This window comes from Musca domestica, unplaced genomic scaffold (genome assembly GCF_030504385.1).
Source record: "Musca domestica strain aabys unplaced genomic scaffold, Musca_domestica.polishedcontigs.V.1.1 46, whole genome shotgun sequence".
NCBI classification, from domain to species: domain Eukaryota; kingdom Metazoa; phylum Arthropoda; class Insecta; order Diptera; family Muscidae; genus Musca; species Musca domestica.
In genome coordinates, this window is record NW_026712336.1 from 7138471 (window position 1) to 7164603 (window position 26133).

The 26133-nt window shown below is 28.6% G+C and overlaps 2 protein-coding genes across 3 annotated transcripts in view; both read right to left on the bottom strand.

Moving 5' to 3' along the window:
* Positions 1 to 19136: 19136 nt before the first annotated feature.
* LOC101891435 (ETV5-related protein Ets96B) lies at positions 19137 to 20093 on the bottom strand. Its single transcript, XM_059127564.1, has 2 exons — positions 19989 to 20093; positions 19137 to 19934 (listed from the first exon to the last, which is right to left on the bottom strand). The coding sequence occupies exons 1-2, from the start codon at positions 20091 to 20093 to the stop codon at positions 19137 to 19139; spliced, it is 903 nt and encodes a 300-aa protein (XP_058983547.1).
* Positions 20094 to 20209: 116 nt separating this feature from the next.
* The window catches only part of LOC101900996 (protein muscleblind), a 277915-nt gene continuing 271991 nt past the window's right edge, over positions 20210 to 26133 (bottom strand). For both annotated transcript variants that reach the window (XR_009343172.1, XR_009343173.1), the window contains 2 exons: positions 24025 to 24109; positions 20210 to 20347 (listed from right to left, as the gene is read on the bottom strand). The gene's annotated coding sequence lies outside the window, so the exon portion shown is untranslated. The remainder of the gene's footprint in view (positions 20348 to 24024; positions 24110 to 26133) is intronic.

Sequence of the window (26133 nt, forward strand, 5' to 3'; positions counted from 1 at the left end):
AATAAAAACATTAAAAATAAAAATAAATAAATAAATTAAAAATATCACAATTTATACAAAATAAGAGTTTAAATTTTATTTTTTTATTTACTTATTTTTTTTTGTATTGTATTATTTATTTTATTACGTATTATTATTTTTTAATTTATTTATTTCTGATTTTTATAAAAAAAGAAAAGATAAAATTAAATATGTTTATTTTTATTTTTTTAATATTTATTTGTAAAAAAAAAATCATTATTTCTTTTTAATTTTAAATGTATTTTCTTTTCATTTTTATTTAAAAAAATTCAAGTCAAAATAAAATATGAAATAAATATTAATGTTTTCATTTTTAATTTACTTGGTCTTTATATATTTCGTTTTATGATAACTAATTTGAAATGAATAAATTTAAAAATTAAATACAATTAAATTAATAGAATAAATTTTAAAAAATAAATAAATGATTATTTTTTAATAAATTATTATTATTTTTATATTTATATTTTTTTTATTAATTTATTTATATTTTATTTAAACATTTATGAGAAGTTTCTAAGAAAATTTTTTATTTATTTATTTGAAAATGCATTTATTATTTACTTTTTTCAATTATTTGCTTAGTTATTTATTAATTTCCATAATTAACTATTTACCCATTTGCATACTTTATTTGTTATTTGGTATTATTTATAGTTTTATGTATTTTCCTTTGTGTTTTTTTTTAATTTATTAATTTATGCATTTATAATTTTATATTTATTCCTTTTTATTTACTTTTTTATATTTATTTATTAATATTTCTTTATATATCTTTATCATGTCTTTATGTATTTTATTTTGTAAAGTGCTGTACTTCCCAACTTTGCTTAAATCATTTTGAAAACAATAACCTTTACCCATTCATACCGATATTATTTAACTAAAAAACCTCAGAAGAAAAAACAATAAAAAATATAAAACACACTACTTGTTTATGTATATAACAAAAAAAATCACAATTATTATTTGATATATTTTGTTTACGAGTCAACATAATATCATTATGAGATTACAAAATAAATGTGAGTATAATAACAAACATATAAAAAAAACTAAAAAATCTAAAATACAACAATTTTAGTTAATACTAAACAGAAAAAAAAACTATGAGATAAACACACACATAAAACATCACTCCTTTGTTTAGTTTTTTTTTTTGTAATTTTTATTGATTTAATTAATTTGTTTTTTTTTTTTTGTAGTCTAAACTAGAAATTGCTTAAAAATTATTAAGATTATGGTTGTTTTCATTTCATGTATAGTTTTTTCTTTAAATAATTATTTTATGTTAGGTGTTTTATTTTTTGTTTTTTTTTGTTGTAATTAAACTATTAATAATAATGTTGTAGATTTTTTATGTTTGGGATTTTTTTGTATTTTTTTTTGGTTAAAAAAAAGAAATACTTTAAAATTATTAAAAAGTTTTTTTTTTTTATTTTTTTTGAATTATAATATTTTTTTATATATAAATATTGTAAATTATGTATGATCTGTAGGTTTATTTTTAAATATATATATAAGTATATATTTTGTGTAGTTTTGTGTTATGTTTTTAATTGTTTATTTTATTTTTAATAATTAAACTTTAAGGCAAATAAAAGTTTCCATCTAGTTTACAAATCCTAATACAATTACACGGGTTCTTTCTCATCATGGTTTCTTTTCTTTTGTTTTTTGTTTCATTCAATATATACGTTATCGGTTCTTTGTTTTTATTCCCTTCGCATTGTTTTCCTCATCTCATCTTTCATATGTTTCTAACAAAAAAGTGACATCGTTTCCTTTAGTTTTTTTATTTTTCTTTAAATATACCTTGTGTTTTTTAGTTTTTTTTAAAATTATTTTTTAATTAACCTTATAAATTTATATTTGTGGAAAAAGCCTCTAGGAAATTCTGAAAAATAAAGAGAGAGAAAAATGAAGCTATTTATAATTAAATGTTTTAAAATTAATTGAAATACTACGAGGTGGTATGAGTGTTGACATCACTCATACGACAGGGGCCCCCACAGAAATATTCAAGGTTTTTTGGGAACAGAAACACGATATTCACTATCAGAGGAATTTTTACTAGACTAGCGTTTTGGAATAGGGCAGGTATTCCAGTCCAAAGCTTGCAATAATTTTAATCAGCACTAAATTTTGAAAAATTATTAAATCTTGTCAAAAGTTTTCAAAAACAATGTAGGAGCACAGATTCTCTGTGAGCTTTTTCAATATCTAATGTCAGCTTCCGAAAACACTCATACGCTCCTGTGACCAATCACTCTATAGGTTAATTGGTATGAATGTCATCACTCATACGCACTTGTGACTAACCTATCTATGGGTTCATTGGCTGGTATGAGTAACGGCAACACTTATACGCACCTCTGTTCTTAAATTACTTTCAAGAATTTCCCAATGACTTTTGTTCCATATTTTTACTTAGAAAATATTTTCATGTGTTTTTTAATTGTGTAATAGTATATTGTATTTATTTTTTTATATTTTAAATTTAATACTTAATTTTAAAAATACCTAAAATTAGAATAATTTTTATTTTACTTTATCTGTTTTTTTTTTTGTTAAGTGTAACTTTTCTTTAAACTTTACTTATTCTGTTTCTTCCTTTTTCCATTTGAAACTTACATGCTAAGTTTAGAACATGGTTGTATTTTTCTCTATTTTAATTAATTTTCTGTTTTTATATTTTTTTTAATAAAACAATTTTTTATTTTTTGTTATTTTTTTATGTTATTATTTTATATAATTTTTTTGATATTTTTTTAAAGAATTTTTTAAATTCACATTAATTTTTATTTGTGTTTTATTGAATTGTTTTTCTTTTTAAAAAATTAATAGTAACTTTTCCATTGTTTTTCTTTTATTTTAATTCAATGTGTGTAGGTGTTTGTTAGGTGTATATTTGTAAAGATTTAAAAATAAATGGAAAAAAAAAATCATTAACTATTTTTAGTTTTATAGGTTAGGTTAGATTTTATTTTTTTTTTTTTTGGTTTGGAAAATTTGTGTGTTTTTTTTAACAAAATAAAAAGAGTTAGAAAAAATTGTATGTTGGGGTTTTGATTGGTAAGATTCGTATAGTTGTTGTGGTTAAGTTTGTTGTCATAGTTTTTATGTATATAGTATATAATGTAGGGGGAGGAGTTACAAATCTATGTTTGTATGTATATTCCTTTAAGGTCTGTTTATAATGGACGGAAACATATTAGGCATAGTTTTTTTTGGTATATTCTTTGTCTTCACAAAACGGTTTTTGGGAAACAAAGGATAGAGTTAAAGAGGAAACAGAAAGTAATAATAGTTCATAGATTTTGAGTTGGCGATATGTAATGTCCCACAAATATATAAAATACTAAAATAGAAAGAAAATTCCTCAATATCTATGCAGGACATTATATAAACACACACACTCATTGTTGATTATCTTTAGAGTAGAGGGTAATATATGTGGAGATTTTTAGTAGGTATGCTATCATGATATAGTTATTATATATTTATAGATAGTAAAAGGGACTGGATTTCTAAGACAAAAGAAAATTGGAAAAGAAGTAGAAGAAGTTATGATTGTGACACACAATGACATATATACTCAAGAATCCTGAAAGGTTTTAATCTATATTATCAGCAAACATTCATTTATTTGTGTTTTTTAAATGGGATTTAAGAGTCCACCAGGTTGTATAACTATTGTCAACACTCATACGTCATAGGGTACCAAAAACCAAATTCATGCAGTATTGAAATAAAATACAAGAGACGAGAGCAAATTTGTTAATAAAATTCAAATTTAACAATATATTGATTGTTGTTAACCCTGATCTTGACAAAATTCCAATTAGGAGTCTTTTGGATTGATTTTATAAATTATACCTAAAAAGTCGTAATCTCATTATCAAGGCCAAAAATATTCAATAATTTCTACAGGCCAAAAAATATTGTTAGAATTTTCCTTCGCTTAATTGTGCTCCGTACTATAGCGTACTAGTGTGGTAACACTCATACGACGAGGTGGTATGACTATTGCCAACACTCATACGTCATGGGCTACCAAAAAAAAAAAAAACAAATTCCATAGATATGAATACACAAATTTATAATTATTCGATACAAACTGTGGACACTTATTTTTTCCACACCCTTTATTATGACGAAAAAATTGCGACATTTTCAGTTGAGTCTATGACATTGAAAAAAAAAAACTATCAGAAGTTGGTCCTGCCGAAATTTTAATAATTATTCAGTATTTAAAAACTATTCAGTGGACACTTTGATTTCGTAATTTTTGTTCTGATACCAGCTTTGTTCACTTATTCTTGAACTGCCGTAAAATGTTGAGATTTCCCACACCGCAACAAAGAAACAAATATGTCCTATTTTTTCACGGTCACATCTCCTGTTAATAACAAAAACAACTTCTTTCGCAATGCATTTGTGTAGTGAACACACCGGAGGCCATTTTCCTCATATTTTTAAAATTTGGAAATTTTTGATTCATAATAATTTAGTTTGGACTCAGAGCACAACTCGGGTAAAGTTGGTGGGTTAAATCCACGTATAAGTTATGACAATGCTCATACGATAAGGTATTTGTCAAAGAAGTAAACGCAAAGTGCAAATATACGCACTTACAACCCTTTCTTAAATCCACCTGCCTCACTTTCCCGATATTTTTTATTTAAAAATATCATATTCAAAGAAAAGTGGACATGTTAGACTTTGGAAATATTTTAAAATGGGAGGATTTTATGTTCCTTTTTCGACTTAGATTCCAGCTAAATAAATTTGCTAGGTTGAAACTTTTCAGCTCCGCGTATAAGTATGGGTAATACTTATGCGACACAACAAACTCGATAATAGTAAACTATGGGTTTAGTGGACGAATACATGTCATATCGGATTCTTCGGACTTCAAGATCATAATAATTTCTTGCATTTGTAAGATTTATTTTAATCTTTAATATCTGTACAGAATAGTTAGGTTTTCAAATGAACAACGAAGAGGTAGAACTATGTTAACAAATTTCTATATTTTATCGGCTCAGGCATTAACTTTAACCACAATACTAGGTACCCACTTCTTAACCAGTCGTATAAGTATCGGCAAAATTCATACCACTTCTTAATCAGGCGTATAAGTACCGGCAATACTCATACTTCAAGATGTCTGGCATAAAAGTACATAAAGATTCACACGACAAAATCTCCGGCAAGAGCTTGGTCCTTCAGTCCTGTATACAATTATTGAGATAACTTGTGCAATAATCTGGAGGAATATAAAATAATGAACTAATTGAGCCTTATTCCAGCATAGTTCAGCAACTTCAAAAAGAGAAGAACTTCTGCGCATAAGTATGAACAATATTTTATTTGCCATAGAGTCTATAATCTATTGAGTTGGATTGATGAGAAATGTTAAATTAATTTCTTATAAAACTGTTAGTTTGCCACTACACGGACCTTTGTATAACTTTGTTAATATTCATATGGTAAGGGCTACCGCTGAAACATAAATACAAACTGCGAATATAGCTGTGAGCTTGGTTCATTATATTTTTGGGGGAAATAACAGGTCTCTCTCAGAGTCCATAATTATGTTTTAAGAAGGAGAACACACTCATATCTAGTCTTTAAGGACTTGTTTTGAATTCTTAGAAAAATTATTAGCCAATAGATCGTATAAGTATTGACAGGACAACTAGTGGTCCTATAGCTAATAACATTTTGAAATGTTATGGGAAACCTCGAACAAAAACCTATCCCATTCATATGATTTTTAATTCATATTTAAGGTGTGGGAAGAAGGGAGAATCGGGTCAATTAAATGGGTTCTATGTCGAACAAGTATTGTCAGCAGTTATACAACAAGGTGTGTTTTGGGAATGCTATAGAAGTGATAACCCATTGGTTCAGGGGAAGTATTTTCAGGGTTTATCCGTTCAGATTGCTATATTTAACTTAGATAAGTTGTAGACTATTAAATTATCAGTAGGTCGTATAAGTAATGTCAATACTCATGCTACAAAATATTTTTTTTCGAATTAGAAATTGATAGAGGTTTTATTTTTTCTTAAACTTAACGTTCATAAAATTTTGAACTTACCTGATAATGAAAAAACTACCATGGCTCAGTTGAGGACAATAAAGGAAATTCTACCAGTAGAACTTTAACAATATCTACAAGATGTGCAATTTAAAGTTAGCTTTTGCCTGTTTGGATCGAAAGTTATGAATTGACTGAGGATAGTTGAAAGTAGGTGAATTTTGGAATTGGTTTTCATATAGCAGCTCTACAAATTGTACTCAAATTGTTTATAGATGGATTTTTGAGTATATATGTTATTTCTGAAAAATTAAACATATATTTGCCTTATACAAGAAATGGAGTTTATAACAAAATCGTATAAATTATTTCCGTTAATTATAGCCAGTCCTTAAAAAAATACACTGAAAAAATATACGTAACTAAAACAAAATCCTTAAAATATATTTTCAAACCAAAAAACTCAAAAGGAAAAATCTTATGACAATATTTTTCTAGTGATTTGTAGAGGAGTTAAGGTGTTAATGTATAATTTCTTTAGGTATTTATTGTGTAGGATTTTATTTTTTTATTTCATTTGGAATAAGAGGACGTGATAAATTATTACGAAGTTTATTGTAGTAGGTATTTTGTGTGTGTGTGTGTGAGAGTGTGTATTGTATGTTGTTATTGTGGTTTATATCTCTTTTTAAATTATGTTTTTCTTCATCTTCTTCATCTCATTTGGTTTTTCTGTATATGTATTAAAAAAGATCACATTTCAATTCTGTTTTCCTCATAGTATATTATATTTTTTCTGTATTTATTTTGGGATTTTTTATTTATTTATAATATTTTCTCGGTTTATTTCCATAGTATACTACATTATCATGCAGTTCATAATAATATAAATATTTATTAATTTTTTGTATTTTAATATATTAACTATTTTGTTTAGTAAATATGAACAGAAATTTTTAAAATTAACTAAAAAAATAAAATCTGTTTTATTTATGTTGTAATATGAACATGTGTGAGTGTACATAAAACACCAAAATTGATGCAAAATAATGCGTACATAGAGAGTAAATACAAGATACTCTTAATATCTTTGCGAAGGATCTTAAGTCCTTAATTTTGAGTTCCTCTGAGCATGAATGAAAGATGATGTAAAAGGTTTAGTTAAATCTCAATATTAATTCAGAAGAGACTTCATTTGTAATAAATAAATAAAACGCGAATTGTGTGTATTGTATGTATGAGTAATAACAACACTCATACGCCTTTAAATTCGCTTTTAAGAAAAGTCATATAATTTCAAGAGTACAGTAGTGCGTATGATAATTATCGATGCTAATGAAGAAAACATGTTTTTGAATTTTCGTAGGAGAATAGTTGAGAATTTTTGGAATAGCACAGTTAAGTTGATTTATGGTTTATATTATGCCTGTATACGCTCTGAGAGATTTTATTTGAATTGAGCTGAGCCTGGAGACGGAGGCCGACGATTCTGTCAATATATTATGTCTCTGAAAATTACATCTCATTTTAAAGCACTCCTATGCATATGATTTTTATTCAATACGATCAGAAGCACTTTTTTAGAATTAAAATGCTATTGGAGATTGAAGCTTACGATTACGAATGATACACTATTTCTAATGTGTTGATGATTTATGGTATATAAATGGTACATTCTGAGAAAATTTAATAACATTTTTAAATCAAAACTATATTTGAAGAGCATTCTTCTCAACGAGTTTCAACATTAGATCCTGGATGTAATACGAGTAATAAAAACACTCATACGCCAATATATTAGCCTTTTACAAATATTTAAAGGTTTAAGAAATGCGGTAGGTAGGTTTAAACATTTAACAATACGCCAAAATATTATTGCCTATTACAAATGTAGGATAATTATAAAAAAATATTAAAGTAAATTAAGAAAAATATTTCTTGAATGGGATAACGGACCTGTATTGGATTAAAACAAATTGACAGCATTTAGCATATGGATAATGTTCAGCACGTATTATATGGGGTCCTTTCTTGACAATTTTTTGTACCCTTTTTGGATGGTCTATATAAATTTTGAGAAAAATTGGTTAAAAAGTATATGTCACTACGGCACTTTTTTATTGGATTCTATATCGGAAATACCGATGAAAGTGAGAAATATACAATAAATCAGATTTTTCAAGTAAACTGTTCAGAAAGTATCTAAAAATTGACAATGACTGCCCATCTCAGTCCTGTTGGGACCCCACATTGTGTCGGTGGGTGGGAATGGTTAGCAAGTTTTTACTTATTTACTCCATATTTTTATTTCATGGTGTTCATATAAGTGTTCGCATATTTTCATTTAAAAATCGAGTAACTTATATGCAAGAGATAACAAATATATAATATATTGTTTGGAGCTGTCAAGGCCGAAATCATGTGAAATCTACTCAAATGTAAAAAAATAAGTATATTTATCACGGGAACATATCAGGGTCTGCTTATTTTGGATTAAATTTATTTATTAAATCGAATATATCCTGACACTTCAAAAGGTGTTTCAGAGTTATGTTGATGTTCCTATGGGCGTATGATTTATTTTAATTAAAAATCCAGATTTCTCATACGCAAAAGTTAAAAAAAAAACTGTTCAAATGAGCACCGTACAACAGTCCAGGTGTATATCATGCGAAATTCCCTGTACTTAAACCCTTATATAACAAGATTTAACAAGACAAGATTATATACTGTAAATTTCAGTAGTATTTTGAGTAGGACTACTCACACAAAAGAAGAACAAAATGTTATTTCAAAAATGTATAGGCACCAGGTACAAAAACAAACTGTTCAAATTACCACCATCTCCGTGGTCTTCCGAAATCACGCTCTTCGACGGGTAATGTTAAATTTTGTCAACTTGATTTTTTAGGAAAATATCACAGGAAATTTCCACCACCCTGTGTAATTAATTTTAAATTTCCTTTTTTCTAAATAAGTTGGCAGAATACTGTATTTTAAATTTTTTTGTTGGAAAAATCCATAGAAGGACATTAAAAGTCTCCCAAGAGGAAATATTTTCATAATATCTAGGAGGACAATATTTTTTCATTTTAAAAATTTTTAAAGGATTGTAGAGATCTATTCGTCAAGTTGTTTGCCAAACCTCTAAAGGGACAATAAATGGTGACAGGATTACCTTGTGCGATATTAATTTTTAAAATGTTTAATCCCTAGGAGGATAATATATGTCTCTAAGAAGATATTTCTTTCAAAATCCCTGGAGGGTCATAAATCGTTAATTTTTATATCTTGCTTTCGAAGGTTCACAGAATGATGCTTTTTTAGTTTTTTTGCTAAATTTCCAGGATGCCAATAAAAATATCTACAAACATATTTTTCCATTATTCCTAGGAAAAAATAAAGGGGTATTTTTAAACACTTTAAAGGCCTACAGAATGACATTTTTCAGTTCAGTTCAGAGAGCGGATGTTCTTTCGAACCCCAGAGGAGAAGCCATAAATGTCCTCTGAATCATATTTTTTAAAGTTATGGGGGCAACAAACTGTGACTTTTTAGATCTTTTAAAGTTTTTTTTTTTTTTAATTTTTTTACTTATCTGTTTGTCTATTACTGGCTAAATTGCCTTAAACATGGTTACCCCAGTGCTAGCGATTTTAACGATCTCTTTTTGGGGAAAAGTGTGTGAAAATAATGCTCTACTGATATTGTTTACTTATATTAAATGCCGATCTGTACGCAAACAATTACCAAAAAAGTTTAGGCCAGGAAAAATTAATTTTGTTCCACAGCGCAATATGGGCTAGCACCAGTGTTTAGTGCTTCCGTCTGAATTTTAAAGTTTTTTTTTTAATTAAAAATTCACTTTACAATAAATATATTGCTTATACGTACCATTTCCAATTCCTTTTACTCTGTTAAAATAAAATTGATGGTTGTTTGTATCTCTTATGTCTCTTCAATTGAATGAGAATTTTCAAAGTTTGTGTATGTTAATAATTTTTGTTCTAAACCATAGGAAATCAATCATTTGAAAATAAGTCTCTTGAATCAATCATTCATTATTTGCTAAAGGAACGGTTATAATAACAATTCCGACAACTTTTCTAAGTAAGAATTCCAAATTCATCACCCCGAAATGTTCTCATAATCCCATCTCTTGTACCCATCATTATTTTGGAATATGGTGTTTTATACGTACTTTTTTTGTTATTAATGTGACAAATAATTTATTCATTAAAAAAACATGAAATAAAATTTAATAATTTTATTTTGTAAATTGGAACTTTTTCTTCTGCATTTTATTGTAACTATTTAATAATATACTATTTTAAAATTTTATTCATCTTTTTATTGGATTTTTCTTATATTACATTTGTTTTATTTGTTTATTTTTTATAGAAATTAAAATAACTATTTTTATGGTTTTGTAAAATTATAATAATAAACTTAGGAAGATGTTTAGGTATTACATTTTTATATTCGTTTTATTTTTAATATTTTGTAAATATATATGTAAATGTATTGTATTATTGTTGTTATTATAATTATTATTATTTTTTTTTATTTGTTATTCTTCTTAATAATGTAAAAGTGTTGTTTGATTTTTAATGTGTTTATATTTTTATATAAAAAAATATGTTTTTTGTTTTGTTTTTTTTTTTCTTCTTCAGTGTCAGTTGTTGTTGTAAAAAATCAAAGTATTTCTGTTGATTCTTGTCTAAAAAAAGGTTTCTGTTGAGATTTTTTTGTTAATTATTTATTACAATTTCCTTTGTTAAAAATATTTAAATTTTTTGTATGTTACTGTCTTCATTTATTTTTATATATTTTTTGGTTTATTGGTTATAAATCGTTGTTGCAAAAATAGGACGTGACTTTACTTTTGTTTTCGGATTTTCTCCCTTTCGTCTTTTGTTTTCTGTTTTTTTCTCTTTTATTTTTTGTTATGGTTGAATTGTTATTATTATGGTTTGTTTTTGTTTGTTTTTTTTTCTGTTAATATTTTGATTAGTTAGTTTGGTTGTTATGTGTTTTGTTTTTGTTTTCTATTATTCTATAAATATTTATTGGTTTCACTCCCTCAATTTTGTGTTTTGTTTTAGTTAACAACTCTATGTTCCGTGTTCGGTTAAACCTTTTTGGGGAGTATTTTTTCCTTTAGCTATTCCCTGCAATTTGCCGGGATGTTGTCATTCCTTCTATTGTTGCTATTTTTTTTTGTATTCAATTTTGTTTTCTATTTATTTTAAACTATTAAACAAAAATAAAAATTCACTGTTTCTTTTTTTATTCCTCTAGGAGTAGTAATTTGTGTTTTTATTTTTTGGGTCTTGAATCGGAATATGGAACACTAGTGTTTTATTAAATATTATTAATTTTTCACAATATTTTTAATTTAAAGTTTAGTTCTAAGTTTTGTTTTACTGTTTTATTTGTTTTTTGTTTTCAATATTTGCAAAAACACATTGTTTCCACTGCTAAGTCTTAAAATAGGGATTTTTGTTGTTGTTTTTTATTTTTGTTTTGGGGAAAAAATTATTGGGTTTTTGTTGTTGTTCTTGGGTTTTGTATTTAATATTTACTACACTATTTTTTTAGTTTTGTTGTAAATAATTCATCAACCTTTAATTTTCTTAATTATTGTTAATGGAAATGTAAACTCTGTCAAAGACGCCGCGACGAAAGACGAGGGTGGTATGGAAATGTTGGGTTAAGGGGGAGTGCTGTCTTGGATTATACCAAAAAATATATATTGTTGCGTAGTTCTTGGTGCTTAAAAAATATAATGATTTTTAGCCCCAACGACCATGAAATATTATCATTTTTGATTATCGTATTGTGAGTCATTCATAATAAAGTAAACTTCCCCATTTACTATTTCACAATATTCGTCAGGATTTACAAGCTGGCCGCCTTGTAGCTTAGCTGGAGTCCAGAAAAGACAATAAACATATGGTTTTCAGGATATTTTTACTGTTTATGAATTATGCAAATTCCTAGGAGGTCTGAAAATGTCCCCGAAATGAATTTATTTTAAAATCCTTAGTAAAATTCTCAAATTTTTTACGAATTTGGAGGATGATTATTTTCCGATACTTTGCAAGATTTTTAAAAAGACCAAAATGTCGACACGGAGTATAACATAAATAGACTTTTTAAAATTTTTATACAATTTCCTAGGAGGATAAAGTATGTCCCCAAATGTATTTCTTTAAAGGTTGGTACAATCCCGTTTTTTCGATTTATCGCCAAATTCCATGGAGGACAATAAATGTTTCTGAAATACATTTTTCCATAATCCTTAAGAGAAAAGAAAAACGACATTTTTCGATAATTTTTTAAAAGGACCCGAATGTCGACAAGATTCTGAAAATAAATAGTCTTTCTAGAATTTTTTCTAATTTCCTAAGAGGATAAAAGATGTCCCCAGATGTATTTTTTAAAAGGTTTTTAGAATTCCTTTTCTGAATTTATCGCTAAATTCCTTGAAGGACAGCGAATGTCCCTCAAAATTTTTTTTTCCATAATTCTTAGGAAAAACATAACGACAACAATCTCACAGGTCTGCACAATGATGTTTTTCAGAATTATTGTCCAGATGGATATTTTTAAATCCTTAAGACATATTCTTTCAAAATCTTTGGGGAGGAAATTAATTGTTGAATTTTAGAGGTTTTTAAAAAGTGCCGGAAGGTTTTTTTTACAAAATCCATAGAAGGGTAATAAATGGTCCAATGGTTATAATTCTATTATACCTGGCATGATAGAAGAGATATATTTTTTTAAATTTTGAAAGGTCTGTAAAATACAATTTTTCAGATTTCTTCCAAAATCTCTAGAATGGCAATAAATGTCCTTAGAATGATCTTTTATTAAATTCCTAGAAGGCAATAAATGGATATTTTTAATTTTTTTAGAAGGACAATAAATGACTGTTTTTTAATGGTTAATCCGTAGGTGGACAATAAGTGTCTCTAGAGGGTATATTTTTCCACAATGGAGGAGGAGGTTAATAGAGGAAATTATTTTGCAAATTTTAAAGGCCTGCGGGATGAGATTCTGTAGTATTTTTTCCAAATCCTTAAGAACACAATAAATGTCACCGGAAAAAAGACAATAAATATATAAGGATATTTTTTTACCCTATTAGCCAGTTTTTTTTTTTTTTAAATTTCTAAGAGGATAAAAATACATTGGGAGAATAATAAATAAGGGTATTTGTTCCGCAAAAGCATGATTCCTAGGAGGTTAATAGAGGAAATTATTTTGCAAATTTTAAAGGCCTGCGGGATGAGATTCTGTAGTATTTTTTCCAAATCCTTAAGAACACAATAAATGTCACCGGAAAAAAGACAATAAATATATAAGGATATTTTTTTACCCTATTAGCCAGTTTTTTTTTTTTTTTTAAATTTCTAAGAGGATAAAAATACATTGGGAGAATAATAAATAAGGGTATTTGTTCCGCAAAAGCATGATTTTCAGACCCCAAAGATTCCCCACAAACCCTTGGAGGACAATAAAAGTTTATTCTTTTGGATTTTTTTTTTGTAAAATCCGTTCAATTATAATATCTTTTGAATGCCCCAGAACCATAAATAAATATTCCCTATATAATCTTTCAGGTTTTATTATTAAATCCCTAGAAGGACAATAAATATTCCATGAAAAAATTTTTTCAGTATCCCAAAGAAGACAAATGGATAATGATATTTTTCAAAATTCCTAAGAGAACAATAAACGTGGATATTAAAGATTTACAGAATGCAATTTTGTGGATTTCTTGTAATGCCTAATAAGGACAAGAAGAATAGTAAATGTTTCTAAAAATATCCAAAAAATAATTGTCCCTAATTTTCTATAATCCAATGAACGATAATGTAGGAGCATCTCACAAGTTTTGAAGGTCTGCAGAATGACATAATCCAGTTTTTTTTGTTAAAGGAGCACCGAAGGATATATTTTTTTAGTTTGCAGGATAATATTTTTCAGATTCTTATTTGTAAGGTCTCCAAAAGTATATTTTCCAATAATCCATGCAAGGGTTTTAGGGAGAAAGTACTCACAACTTGGCTAGTAAGAAAAAAAATCAGATTTTTGAATGTCCCAAGAAGTGACAAAGTTTTTCTGTCTTCGAAGGTTTTTAAATTTCAAAGCAGTAAAGGAGAATAAAGTGTACTTTTCAAAATCCTTAACGGGGCAATAATGTGATATTTTTCAGAGGAATAAATTTTCGGAGTGCCTGCAGGGGCAATACTTTGTTATTTTCTGGAAATTAAAGGACATTTTCTCAAAATCCGTAGAGGGACAATATTTACTTTTCAGAAAAGAAATACAATAAACACGTAATGCCCTGTAATTATCTTGGTGTCCAGGATCCCTCCGAATTGTGGCGAGATGCTGTCTATAATCTGCAGAATATTCGCTACTTTATCTCATTGTTGAATATGGAGTACAGCATTTTAGCATATATATATTTATTCCAGTATTATTTGATTGCATCTACTTTTATCTTGTAAAATTTGGGCCATAAAAAAGGCCTTCTCACACAACGCAGTTCCTTCTTGTACTTCGTCTTATTCAGTATTTGAATGGAGAATTGAGGACATTTCACAGTTTTCACTGAATATTTCAAAATGAAGTCAAATATAAAAGGGACTTGGAAAGAATTTTAAACTGACATTCAGTTTGAAGGACGGAAGCGATCGAGGTCTTATGACATTTTTAAAGGGATGGATGGCCCTAGTTTTAAAATTTATTTATTTTTTGTTCAAAAAAAAAAAAAAAAAAAAAAAAATTTAATCCATTTATATAAAGTCACTATGGGAAGAGTTTTCTCCAAAACTGTGCCAGAACAACACTCTCTAGAACTTGAATATTTCTAGTTGAAGTTGAGGAACCACAAATGCTAAAATTTAAAAACATGTCTACGAGTTTCATTTGTTTTAAAAACAGCAAAATAGTGGATGCTATGAGGCGTATGAACAATATTCAATACTCATACGAACCACTTCATTTAAAAATCTGTATCAGCGTATGATCAATACGCAACACTGAATGTATGATTCAATCTTATGTTTACGTTTAAATATAATCCAATATTTCCCGTCAAACAATTCTAGTACTTCTCCCTTTACCAATTTTCAAACCCCCCTCGTCTCCTAATCATGTTTTATGAAGTTCATTTTGTTTTTATTTTTGTTCTACAGTTTCATCTCTTTTGTTTCTCTACCAGAATTCTATTTCTATGTAGTGTTTTCAATGTTGTTTTGTTTTCGGGTTATTTGAAGATGTTTAAGTCTTCGTTTTCATCTGCTGCTTCGTCTTCGGTTTCTTGTTTTGTAATATTTAATATTTTTCTTTGTTTTTTGTTTTATTTTTGTATAATTCAATAAATTGTTCAACAGCTCTGTAGTTTTATTTTTTTCATTGTATTTCATTATTATTTTTAGTTTCCTAGAAATTTCTATAAAATTATGTTTCTATGTTTTTTTTTATTTTGTTTTTGGTTTTTTTTCTTACAATACAAATATAGTTTTTATTTAGTGTGTGTGAGTGAGTGAATGTGTATTGGTGTGTAGTAGGAGTTGTTGTTAGTTACTCTAAAAATGTGTGTGTGTAAATATTATCTTGTTGTTGTTGTGTATTTAATTATATCATATTTCTTGTTTATTTTTTTTTTTTTTTTTTTGGTTTTTGATTATTTTTTTGTTTTATGTTTTGAGTAAAATTTTAATGTAAAAAAATGTGTCAGTTTGTTGTTTTTTTTTTGAAATTGCATTCTCTTTGTGGTTGTTGTTGTGTTAAATTGGATGTTATGGTGTTTGTAAATGTTGATTTTTTTTTTGTTGTATTTTTTTATTATTGGGTGTATATTGTGGCAGAAATTGAAATAATTATTTTAACAACTATAGGATAGAAGAATTGTTTTAAAACAAAAAAGTGGTGTTATATGACAAAGATCTTTCTTTGCAGGGAAATAAAATCTTCAGAACATGTTATTTCCTAACAAAGATAAAATTGTTTTTCTTTAGTTAAAGTTTAATGAATATTACATACATATATATATCTGACAACAGTAGGTGTTTTTGTTTTTTTCTGGGGGGAGACCACAACATTCTTTTTAAAATTTTTTAAATTAAAATTCAATTATATTTGCATAAAAATAGTAAAAGAATAAATTGTAAACATTGGGAAAATTTTCAACAATTTGGATAATCATTAAAAAATGTATATAGAAAAATTTAATTATATTTCGATTATTAGGAAGTATTTTAGGAGAGAATATTCTCCAAAAATACAAAATACATGAGATTTGCTGTGTTAAACCAATACGAATACCTCCACTCAGAATTCCTCAATCCAAAGACAATATTGGCTGGAAACGTGGACCTGAGAGGTACGGCTATATGGGATCTTCATCATAAAATAAAAAAAATAGCCTGATATTTGAAAACCCTTTGATGTGTTGCTATTGCGACATAATGCCATTACCTGCCTTTGAAATTTTCCACACCAATATAATATTGGACTTGGGAGGTACCATATACCATAAATGAACAATTGAGATGAGAATTCAAAATCCTTTAAGGGAGTTTCTGTTATTAACCAATACGATTACCACCAATTAGATTTTCTCAAAGCCCAGACAATATTTGTTGGGAACGTGGACCTGGGAGGGATAATTTTATCAAAATATATATTTGTGTTGAAACATTTCTAGGGGCTCTCTACCCAAAGTACACTAAATTCCAGTTTTTAGCCAAAAATTGGCCGAAATGAGTATAAAATATGGCTAAAATGAAAAAAATATTTGAAATCGGGAGCTATATCAAAACGTGGACCGACATGACCCAAATATGAAATGTGGTCAAGACCCTCAAAATAGGTAAAATATAGAGGCAACTTTATATGGGAGCTACTCTGAAACATTTCTGCGAATAGGTTTTCTTTCCCCTTAGAAATTAAGATGCAAAATAAGGGCCAAATCAATTGAATATTTATGGACAAGACCCCGGAAATAGTTGAAATCAGGGGATACCTTCATATGAGGGCTATATCAAAACGTGGGTCAATGTTGATAATTTTTTTCCCAAGCATGGTATTTTCTTACTTAGAACTCAAATTACATAAATTTACCGAAATTAGTATAAAAATACGACTAAATTGCAAAAAATATTTGAAATCGTATGAGAGCATGAGCTATACCAAAACCTGGACCGACATGACCCAAATGTGAAATGTGATCAAAAAAAGGATGGTATTTTCTTACTAAGAACTCAAATTACAAAAATTTGGCGAAATTAGTATAAAAATATGGCTAAAATGTAAAAAATATTCGAAATCGACCCCTGCATGGGAGCTATACCAAAACGTGGACCGACATGACCTAAATGTGAAATGTGGTCAATACCCTCAAAATATGTAAAATCTAGAGGTACCTTTATATAGGTGCTACTCCAAAATATTTACTTACGATGAAAAATTTCGGCGAATAGGTTTTCTTTCCCCAATCAAAAAATGTGTGCCAAGACCTCGGGAATAGTTGAAATCAGGGTTAGATCAAAACTTGTACCAATGTTGACAATTTTTTGCAAGGATGATATTTTCTTACTAGGATCTCAAATTGCAAAAATTTGCGAATTTAGTCTGAAAGTATGGCTAAAATGTAAAAAAATATTTGAAAGCGGGGTATATCCTTACATGGCAGCTATGCCAAAACGTTGACCGTTATGACCCCTACTTTGTACAAATTATTCTACATTTAGCCCATAGGCCTATATCAAAAATTTAAAAGCCGTATCTCTCTTATTCTATTATTTGAGGCCATTTGTATATATCTAAGGCCACACATATATTTGGTACTAAAAACAGGATTAATCTGGGAGTCCAAAATCCTTTTGGAATTCGGGTATACTAAAATCTCCACTTCGAATTTTCCATAAGCCGAAAATTGTGGCACAATGTTATTGGACAATATATATTCCTGTTGTACTGTACAAACCTGTATAACTGATTCCTTGCTCCTGATAATTATTAAATACTGGGACGATAACAACTAAATTTTTTACATCATATGACAATTTTTTAAAATCTGATGGTTTTTGTCATTGTACCGTAGAAAATAACGAATTTTTTATAAAAATATTTTTTACTGTCAAAAATTACGAAAAAAACGAAACAGAAAAAATAGTTTGATTATACTGTACACGCTTTTGAAAAAATAACAAAAATATTAGAAATCATTTCCTCGAGTAAGATTTTAATATAAATAAATACATTTTGTACTGTACAATCAATCACGAAGAATTTTTAAATTTAATAATGGGCAAATAATGTCTGTGGGACGAGAATCGAAAAATTGAAAAAAATCATAATGAAACTTTTTACACAGTACAACAAATAAATAATGTACTGTACATTGTCATGATTTTAGATTAAAAATTTAGCATCTAAGACAACACACTCCGATATTTGTTCTCACGTAAAATCACATTTAATTGGTATGTACTGTACATATATTTAAACAATTACGTTATTTATTAACAAAATATGATTTTTCAATTTTTTCTATGAATTTTTTCAATTATCCAAATTGTTGAATTTCTTCCAATGAAATACTAATTAATTCAATAAATCAATTTTTGTGAATATCTCTTGGTATGACGTCATAACCATAACCCAATTTTTTAATTGTTCAAACTTATCTTAGAGCTTAACATACAAACGAACTTATTCAATATAAACACAAACAACAAATACAATAAACTTAAAAATAAAATAAAAACAAATAAAACAATAAAAATTTACAAAAATTCTAAATAATTTATGAATATGTATTTAAACAATTACATAAACAAATAATACAAACAGACAAATACATATGTGGTTGTTGTTTTTGTTTTGTTTTTTCTCAATATAAATATACATATCTATGCGTACTTATACAAAAGGGGGGGGGAGGGTGACTTACAATATACAAAAATCTCCAAAAAAAAGTAAACATTCATACATACATACATACACACACCTATGCATATGCACGAATTGTTGTAGTTTTGATTTAATGTTGCGGTTGCGCAGTTGCCGGATATATAAAGGCTGTTGCTGTCGCATGTCCGGTTTGATGATGATGGTGATGTTGCTGCTGCTGCTGATGATGATGAGCGGCTGTCAGGGCGCTAACATCTGGCGGCGTTGTCAAAATTGGAATGCAATTCGTACTGTAACTGCTGTTGGACAGGGTGGAACAGCCCAAGACGAGTGGGGCCTGGGTGGCAATGGCTAAAGTCATGGCGGTTGCAGCATTGTGGGGCGGTGGTGGTGGCGGGGCCTTTAGGAAATTGGTTGTGGTCGAGGGTGGCAGGGGAGCTGTTGTTGCTGCGGCTAAAGGCAAATAATTAGCTGCCATCGGTGTGGGTATTGTTGCTGTGGATGTCGTTGAGTGTGTCGTGGTGTTGGACAGTGTGGGTGAGCAGGCTTTCGAACAGGACGACGAGGCGGAGGATGATGTTGAGGCAGCCGATGGAGAGTAGGGTGAGGTTAGATGATGTAAAGACTGGTGATGATGGTGTTGGTGGTGGTGGGGATGAACAGTGTGCTGTTGATGGCCACTTTGGTATGCTGTTGTATTGGCAGTTGTATACTGTAACTGTTGATATTGTTGTTGTTGTTGCTGCTGCTGTTGTTGTTGGTGTGGTGAGGTATGATAGATATGTGGTATTGTTGCTGCTATATGGGTTGTGGGTGTGGCCTGAAATAATTGGCTCGATTGGCTTGTCAAGGCTTTTGCTGTGGCCATCGCTGATGGATGTTGGGTATAGCTGATGGTGGCCGGCGTGTAGAAATGTTGTTGCTGCTGCTGTTGATGATGTGGTTCAATAATAATAAGATTGTTGTTGTAGTTTGTTGTGGCAATTGTTGTTGCCACAGCCGGCACAATGCCACCAGATGTGGGTATTTTAAGCTGCTGCTGCTGTTGTTGTTGCAAAATATGTTGCTCGAATTCGTGTTGTTGCATTTGATTGTTAAGATTGGTTATGTTGCTGTTGTTATTGTTGTTAACAGTATTGATGTTGTTGTTGTTGATGATAGTGGTACTGCTGCTGTTGTTGTTGCTGTTATTTGTATTGCCATTTATTAATGCTGCCATTATATTTGCCGGCGGTAATACAATTGGTATGTGATAATATTTACATTGTTTACGTCTGCACTGACCATTGGCATGATCACGACACACAGCCACACGTTGATCACATACTTCAACCTTATCGTCTGTTGATTTATGTTTTTGGACACATGTTGAGTGATAAAAAAGAGAAAGAGAGAGCATAGATAATATTTTGTGATTAGTATGATATTTCATTGGGAGAATGAAGAAAAAACTATAAACTTTAATGTGAAAACTAAAATTAATGTGTATAAAAATATCTCTCTTAAAAATGGTGACTTAAATGTAACTTCAATAAAATTATATCCAATACGAATAAAATACTTAAATCTTTAACGATTTAATTAAGTATATTTTTATAAATTTAAAAAAATATTTTATATTTTACGATGATTCTGGTTTATATGATGCTAGGTTTTGTATTCTTTGATGATTTAAAATTTTTATTAATAGGTCTCAAAAAAATATGAATAGTATTTGATTTGATGATATATTGTGCCAAATATTGGTTATTGGTCTTATAGGATTTTTTCAGGGTTTTAGCTACCTCATTTTTTCAAGAAAATTGTTTGACTCTATAGCCCGTGTCAGTAGGGTAAAACCTTAGAAATATTTAATTTAAAGTCAAAACATTATTGAATAGAACTTTGCAATTTAACAGAATGGCTTCTATCGTTGGCTATTTTCCATAATCCGTAACATTAATGCAATCCGATATTCGAAGTAAAATTAAGGATAAGCTTTCAATAGCCCTATTAACGACTTATATAAAGCTTTACAATAACAATATCACAATATTTCTTAGTTTTATCGAATTTTTATTCCATGATAAAGCAAGATGTTAATTTAGAGTCATTTCGTTGGGGAATATCGATCATCACCATGTCGATCAGTTAAGTAGTCGTTCAAAAAAAAAAAAAAAAAAAAAGTCATTTCGTTCGATAATTGTGGCAGAAAACTTTAAAATATCGATCATCACCATGTCGATCAGTTAAATAGTTGTTAAAAAAAACAGTTAAGTTTGGCCGAGCATAACTTTTAATACCCCCGCTATTTGGAAGGAACTTGCGAAATTTCAATAAATTCCGCTAAAAATGTCAAAAAAATATACAAATACCGAATATTGGAAGGTAAGGAATTTCCAATCATAGGAAGCATTTCGATCACAAATTTGAAATTTCATTCCGGGGACATACTGGGACCAAGAACTGAGGATTAAATGCACATTCTGATTAAAATAATATATACAGCAACCAACTTCAGATTGCTATAATTTCTAAGTAACTCGTCGGGCAGCCGTAAAAATTATTCCAGTGACAGCTCATTATATTGTTTACAAGCGTACAAAAGCATTTTGGTGAGAATTTTCCAGAAAAAAAAGTAAATCGTGATGGAATTCAAGGGTGATAGTGTGATTTCATTATATTTGGCTGGAAAACAACGAGTGCCCATCCATAGAGCACTTCAGCATTTAAATGTGAATAAATCTTTTGTGTATCGTAACATATCTCGTTACCGTGATACTGGTAGCGTAGCCAGACGTCAAGGAAGTGGACGGAAGAAACCAGCAACATCAGCAGAAATAGTTCGAAAAGTAAAGAAGCGACTTGATCGAAACCAGCGTCGCAGTGGCCGAAAAATGACTCGTGAGCTGAATATATCGCAATATTATATTCGGCAAATATTGAAAATGAGCTCGGGGTAAAGTCATTAAAATTCCAAAAAGAGCAGGAACTTAAACCGCAACTGAAAGAATATAGACTCAAAAGTGCTAAAGAGTTGCTTCGCTTGGCAGAATGTGATGAACTGCCGAATTTGGTTTTCTCCGATGAGAAAAACATTCGTTGTGCAGCAGTTTGTAAACAAACAAAATGATCGTGTTTACTTGCCAAAGAGGTCAGCTGAAAATGTGCACCTTCGTTTGGCCACCAGAACTCAAGTGCCGGCCATGGTGATTGTGTGGGCCGCTTTAACAGCCGATGGTCGCTCTCCGCTGGTATTAATCGACATCAGAATAAATGTCGAATATTATTGCGAAAATATTCTGGAGGGTGAAGTCGAGGGGTTTTACATGATTATCGCCTTGACGGCTTCAACCATGATGCACCATTGCACAGGGGTCGCGATACGATGCGTCGGCCAGCGCCCCTTTGGAATTACCCAGAGTTCTCTTAGAGAGTGGCAGCCCTCCACGGAGTTCTAGGTCTATCCCGCAGGTACCAATTCGAAGATCAGCTATATGGGCTTCACTTCCCTCTTGGTAAGGGGTTGAGGACTATCTTACACCTCCGCTGCTCTATGGGTCGCAGCACCCGGTTGAGAATGCAACACCACATCAAGCGCTTCACCAAGGCCATAATTTGTGCCAAAAGTGACCAATTCGAACAAATCTAGACTTATTCTAAAAGTTTATGCTATTTCCGACACTTTTTGCTTTCATTTTATAAAATTTAAAAAAAAAATGTAAAAATTATGGCTTTTAGAAAACTTAATTCTAAAGCTAGAGTCTTAAAACTTTAAAATTTCCAAATAAATTAACTAATTAAATTAAACATTTATGCTTTTTAAGATATTTTAATTTATGAGAAAACCGCAAAAAATCAAAGGAACATTACAGATTTTTCACAATATTTAGTTCCAAATGTGATTACACATATTTTCTCACCCTAATACTCAAAATTTTATATAACCCTAATAGCATTTGTTTTATTGTTTTTTTTTTTTTTCAGGACTGCAAGTATATTAAACTTTTTAGTATGTTAACCGATTTTTGCTTTATTATATATTCCAGACCATATATTTCAGCATAATTTGGGAAATTTTAAAAATTATCAAAAAAAAAAAATCAAAATCGTCGAAACCTTAATATACAAATAAATAGGAGTAGTATGGGAACATATATTAAAAACAAAATTGCGGGAATTTAATTTCCCTGATTTTGTTGAAAACTGAGACAGAATCCCCCAAAATGCAGAAAATATTGAGCTACTATTATATGGGGGCTATACCATAATGAGGATCGGTACAGTCCATTTTCAAAACCAAACAACTTAGGAATAATACCAATCCCTGTACCAAAATCTGATCTCAGCAGACTGAGAGGCAGACGGACATGGTTTAATCGACATATATATTTTTGTCACTGATGGTGAATACGGACTTTATGGGCTTTTCGATATTCCTGGATGGATTGAAAAATTTAACATATCTTATATTTTATAGTTAAGGGATACAAGTATTAAAAATCGATCTATCCTTCCAGTGAGTACAATATATTATATTAATTTTTCGTTAGTTTTCAGTCTAAAAAATATCAGAAATATCATATTTTTTTTAATGTTTTTTTTTTTTTTTTTTTTTTTTTTATTTTCAAACCAATGTTAGAAAACTTTAGTGTTATACAAATACGTCAATAAATTATTTAAATATCCCTACAACTTTATATAATCTCCAGAACTTAGAAAGTGTTAAAAAAATTTGTATCAATATTTGATCAACCTTTTGCAAAATAAAAAAAAAAACAAATTAAATACCTTAAAAACTTAAAAGAAAAATTAAACCATAAAAATCCATTTCTCATTTTTTCATATCATGTTAATGTAATATACGTATGTGACATTGTTCCAAGTAAAAGAAAGCAACTAATTACAAAACTGGTTTCATATATATAATGATAATATTCTACACTAATTAAGCCTAAAAATATAAATTAAAAAAAAAATAAATTCCATTAAAAATTAAATTTGAAAACTAAAAATAAAATTCAGCAGCATGCACTTACCTTCAGTTAAATGAACGAATCTACAATTTAACCGACTGCACATAGATCTATTAAAATCTTGGCACACCGGGAGGGTGTCCAGTAACTATATAAGAGTTTTACAGACAAAGAAAAAGGAAGAAGATAAAAATAAAACAAAAAAAAAATTAAAAAAGAAAAACAAAAAAGGAAACCAAAATTAGATTTTTGTTGGGGTGTACAGTTGGTGGTGTCAGGGTTTTGTTTCAGAAGATAGAAGAGTGTTGATGTTGTTTTGTTTTCGGGTTGTTGTAGTTGTAGAAATAGGCACAGCAGATAGTTGTTGTTGTTCGTGTTGCAATGTTGATAAAGATTGTTGTTGTTTTTTATGTTTTTTTCCATACAAATGCAAACAAATTACATAGATCCAATCATTTTTTTGAATAAAATTTCAAATTAAATGACAAAAAAATTGAAATTTTGAAACCAAAACCAGAAAAAAATAAATAATTTGGAATTTGTGTTTTGTTGTTGGTGTGTAGTAGTATTTTTTTCAAAGAGAGGAAAAAGAAGAAAAAAAAGAAAGAAAAAAGAGCAAAAATTAGTATTTTTCATATATATAATAATAATTATGGTTTGTTTATATAATCATATATGTGTTAATATTTTTTTATTTTGGTATATATAATAAATATTGTTAATATTGTCATTTCATACTATATATATTCAATATATAAATATATTTATACATTTAAATATTAGTTATTTTATAAAAAAAATTAAAATTAAACTAATTTTTGTTATTTGTTTTCAAATCCTTTTCTATAGATGGCTTCAAGAAAAAATAAACTTAAGAGAGACATAATAAAGAAGCTTTGTGTTGTAGTCAGAATTGCCTAAGTCTTATGTTTGTTTTCAATTTTCTTTGTTCTTGTTGTTTCAGTGTAAGTTTTCATGGTGTATGTGTTTGCTGGAAAATTGAAATGGCATTTTCTAATCACATGTCTATAAAATTATTATAATGCAGAAAATCGTTATTTTTTGTAATTTTTCTTATAAACTATCAATGTTTTATTTTATACAGGACAGTAAGTGGTCGAGGCAGTTTTATTCAAATTATTAATTTTCAAGATAAAGTATTGAGAATATTTTTCTTCAATTCCAATTGTTGGTGGGCCATATCTAATTTAAAAGCTCTGTCTATTTTCTTTAGATATTTCCAAGTATTTTGAAAGCGTTTTAGAGAGTTATGGTCTTGAGTGCGCTATGACGGAAAATTGCAAATAATTTTTCGAAAGGGATTTTTATTGCATTTTTATAAACCAAATATTTTTAGGTCTCTCTAGAGTTTAAATCGTCACAAAAATTCATTGGCACCTGAAACTATCTTTATGGAGCCCCTAATTTTAAAATTATTGAAACTCTATATAAAATTAGATTTTTTATGATTTTTCGAATTATATGCAACTTAATTTTTTAAGGAATTATAAAAGCTAAAATCTAAAGTTAAAAAAATCATGGAATTTTCCCAGCTATAATATTTATATTCTCCCAGCTTTTATATTTTTAAATATATTTTTGAAACAAACATCCTACTTGTAAATATGGATTTAAAAAAATGTTTTTTTAAGAAGTTTTTTAAAATGGCCAGACATATAAAATTAGATTTTTTATAATTTTTCGAATTATATTCAACTCAATTTTTTTTTAAGGAATTATAAAAGCTAAAATCTAAAGTTAAACAATTCATGGAAGCACCCCAGCTATAATATTGACTGTTTTAAATATATTTTTTAAACAAACATCCTAGTTATAAATATGGATTTAAAAAAAATAGCTAGACAATGTATAAAAGTAGATGTCTAGATCCAATTTTTAATAATGAACTATAACATTAAAATCTCAACTCGAAAGAGAAAATTATCAATTATCCAACGACAAATGAAAAAAACTGCAACCAACTTCAGACTGCTGTCATTTCTAAGCCACTCGTCCGACGGCTGTTAAAATTATTCCAGTGACAGCTCATTATATTGTTTACAAGCGAACAAAAGCATTTTGGTGAGAATTTTCCAGAAAAAGAGGTTATTCGGAAAACCACAAGTAGCTCTCATTAGAGCACTCCAGCATTTAAATGTGAATAAATATTTT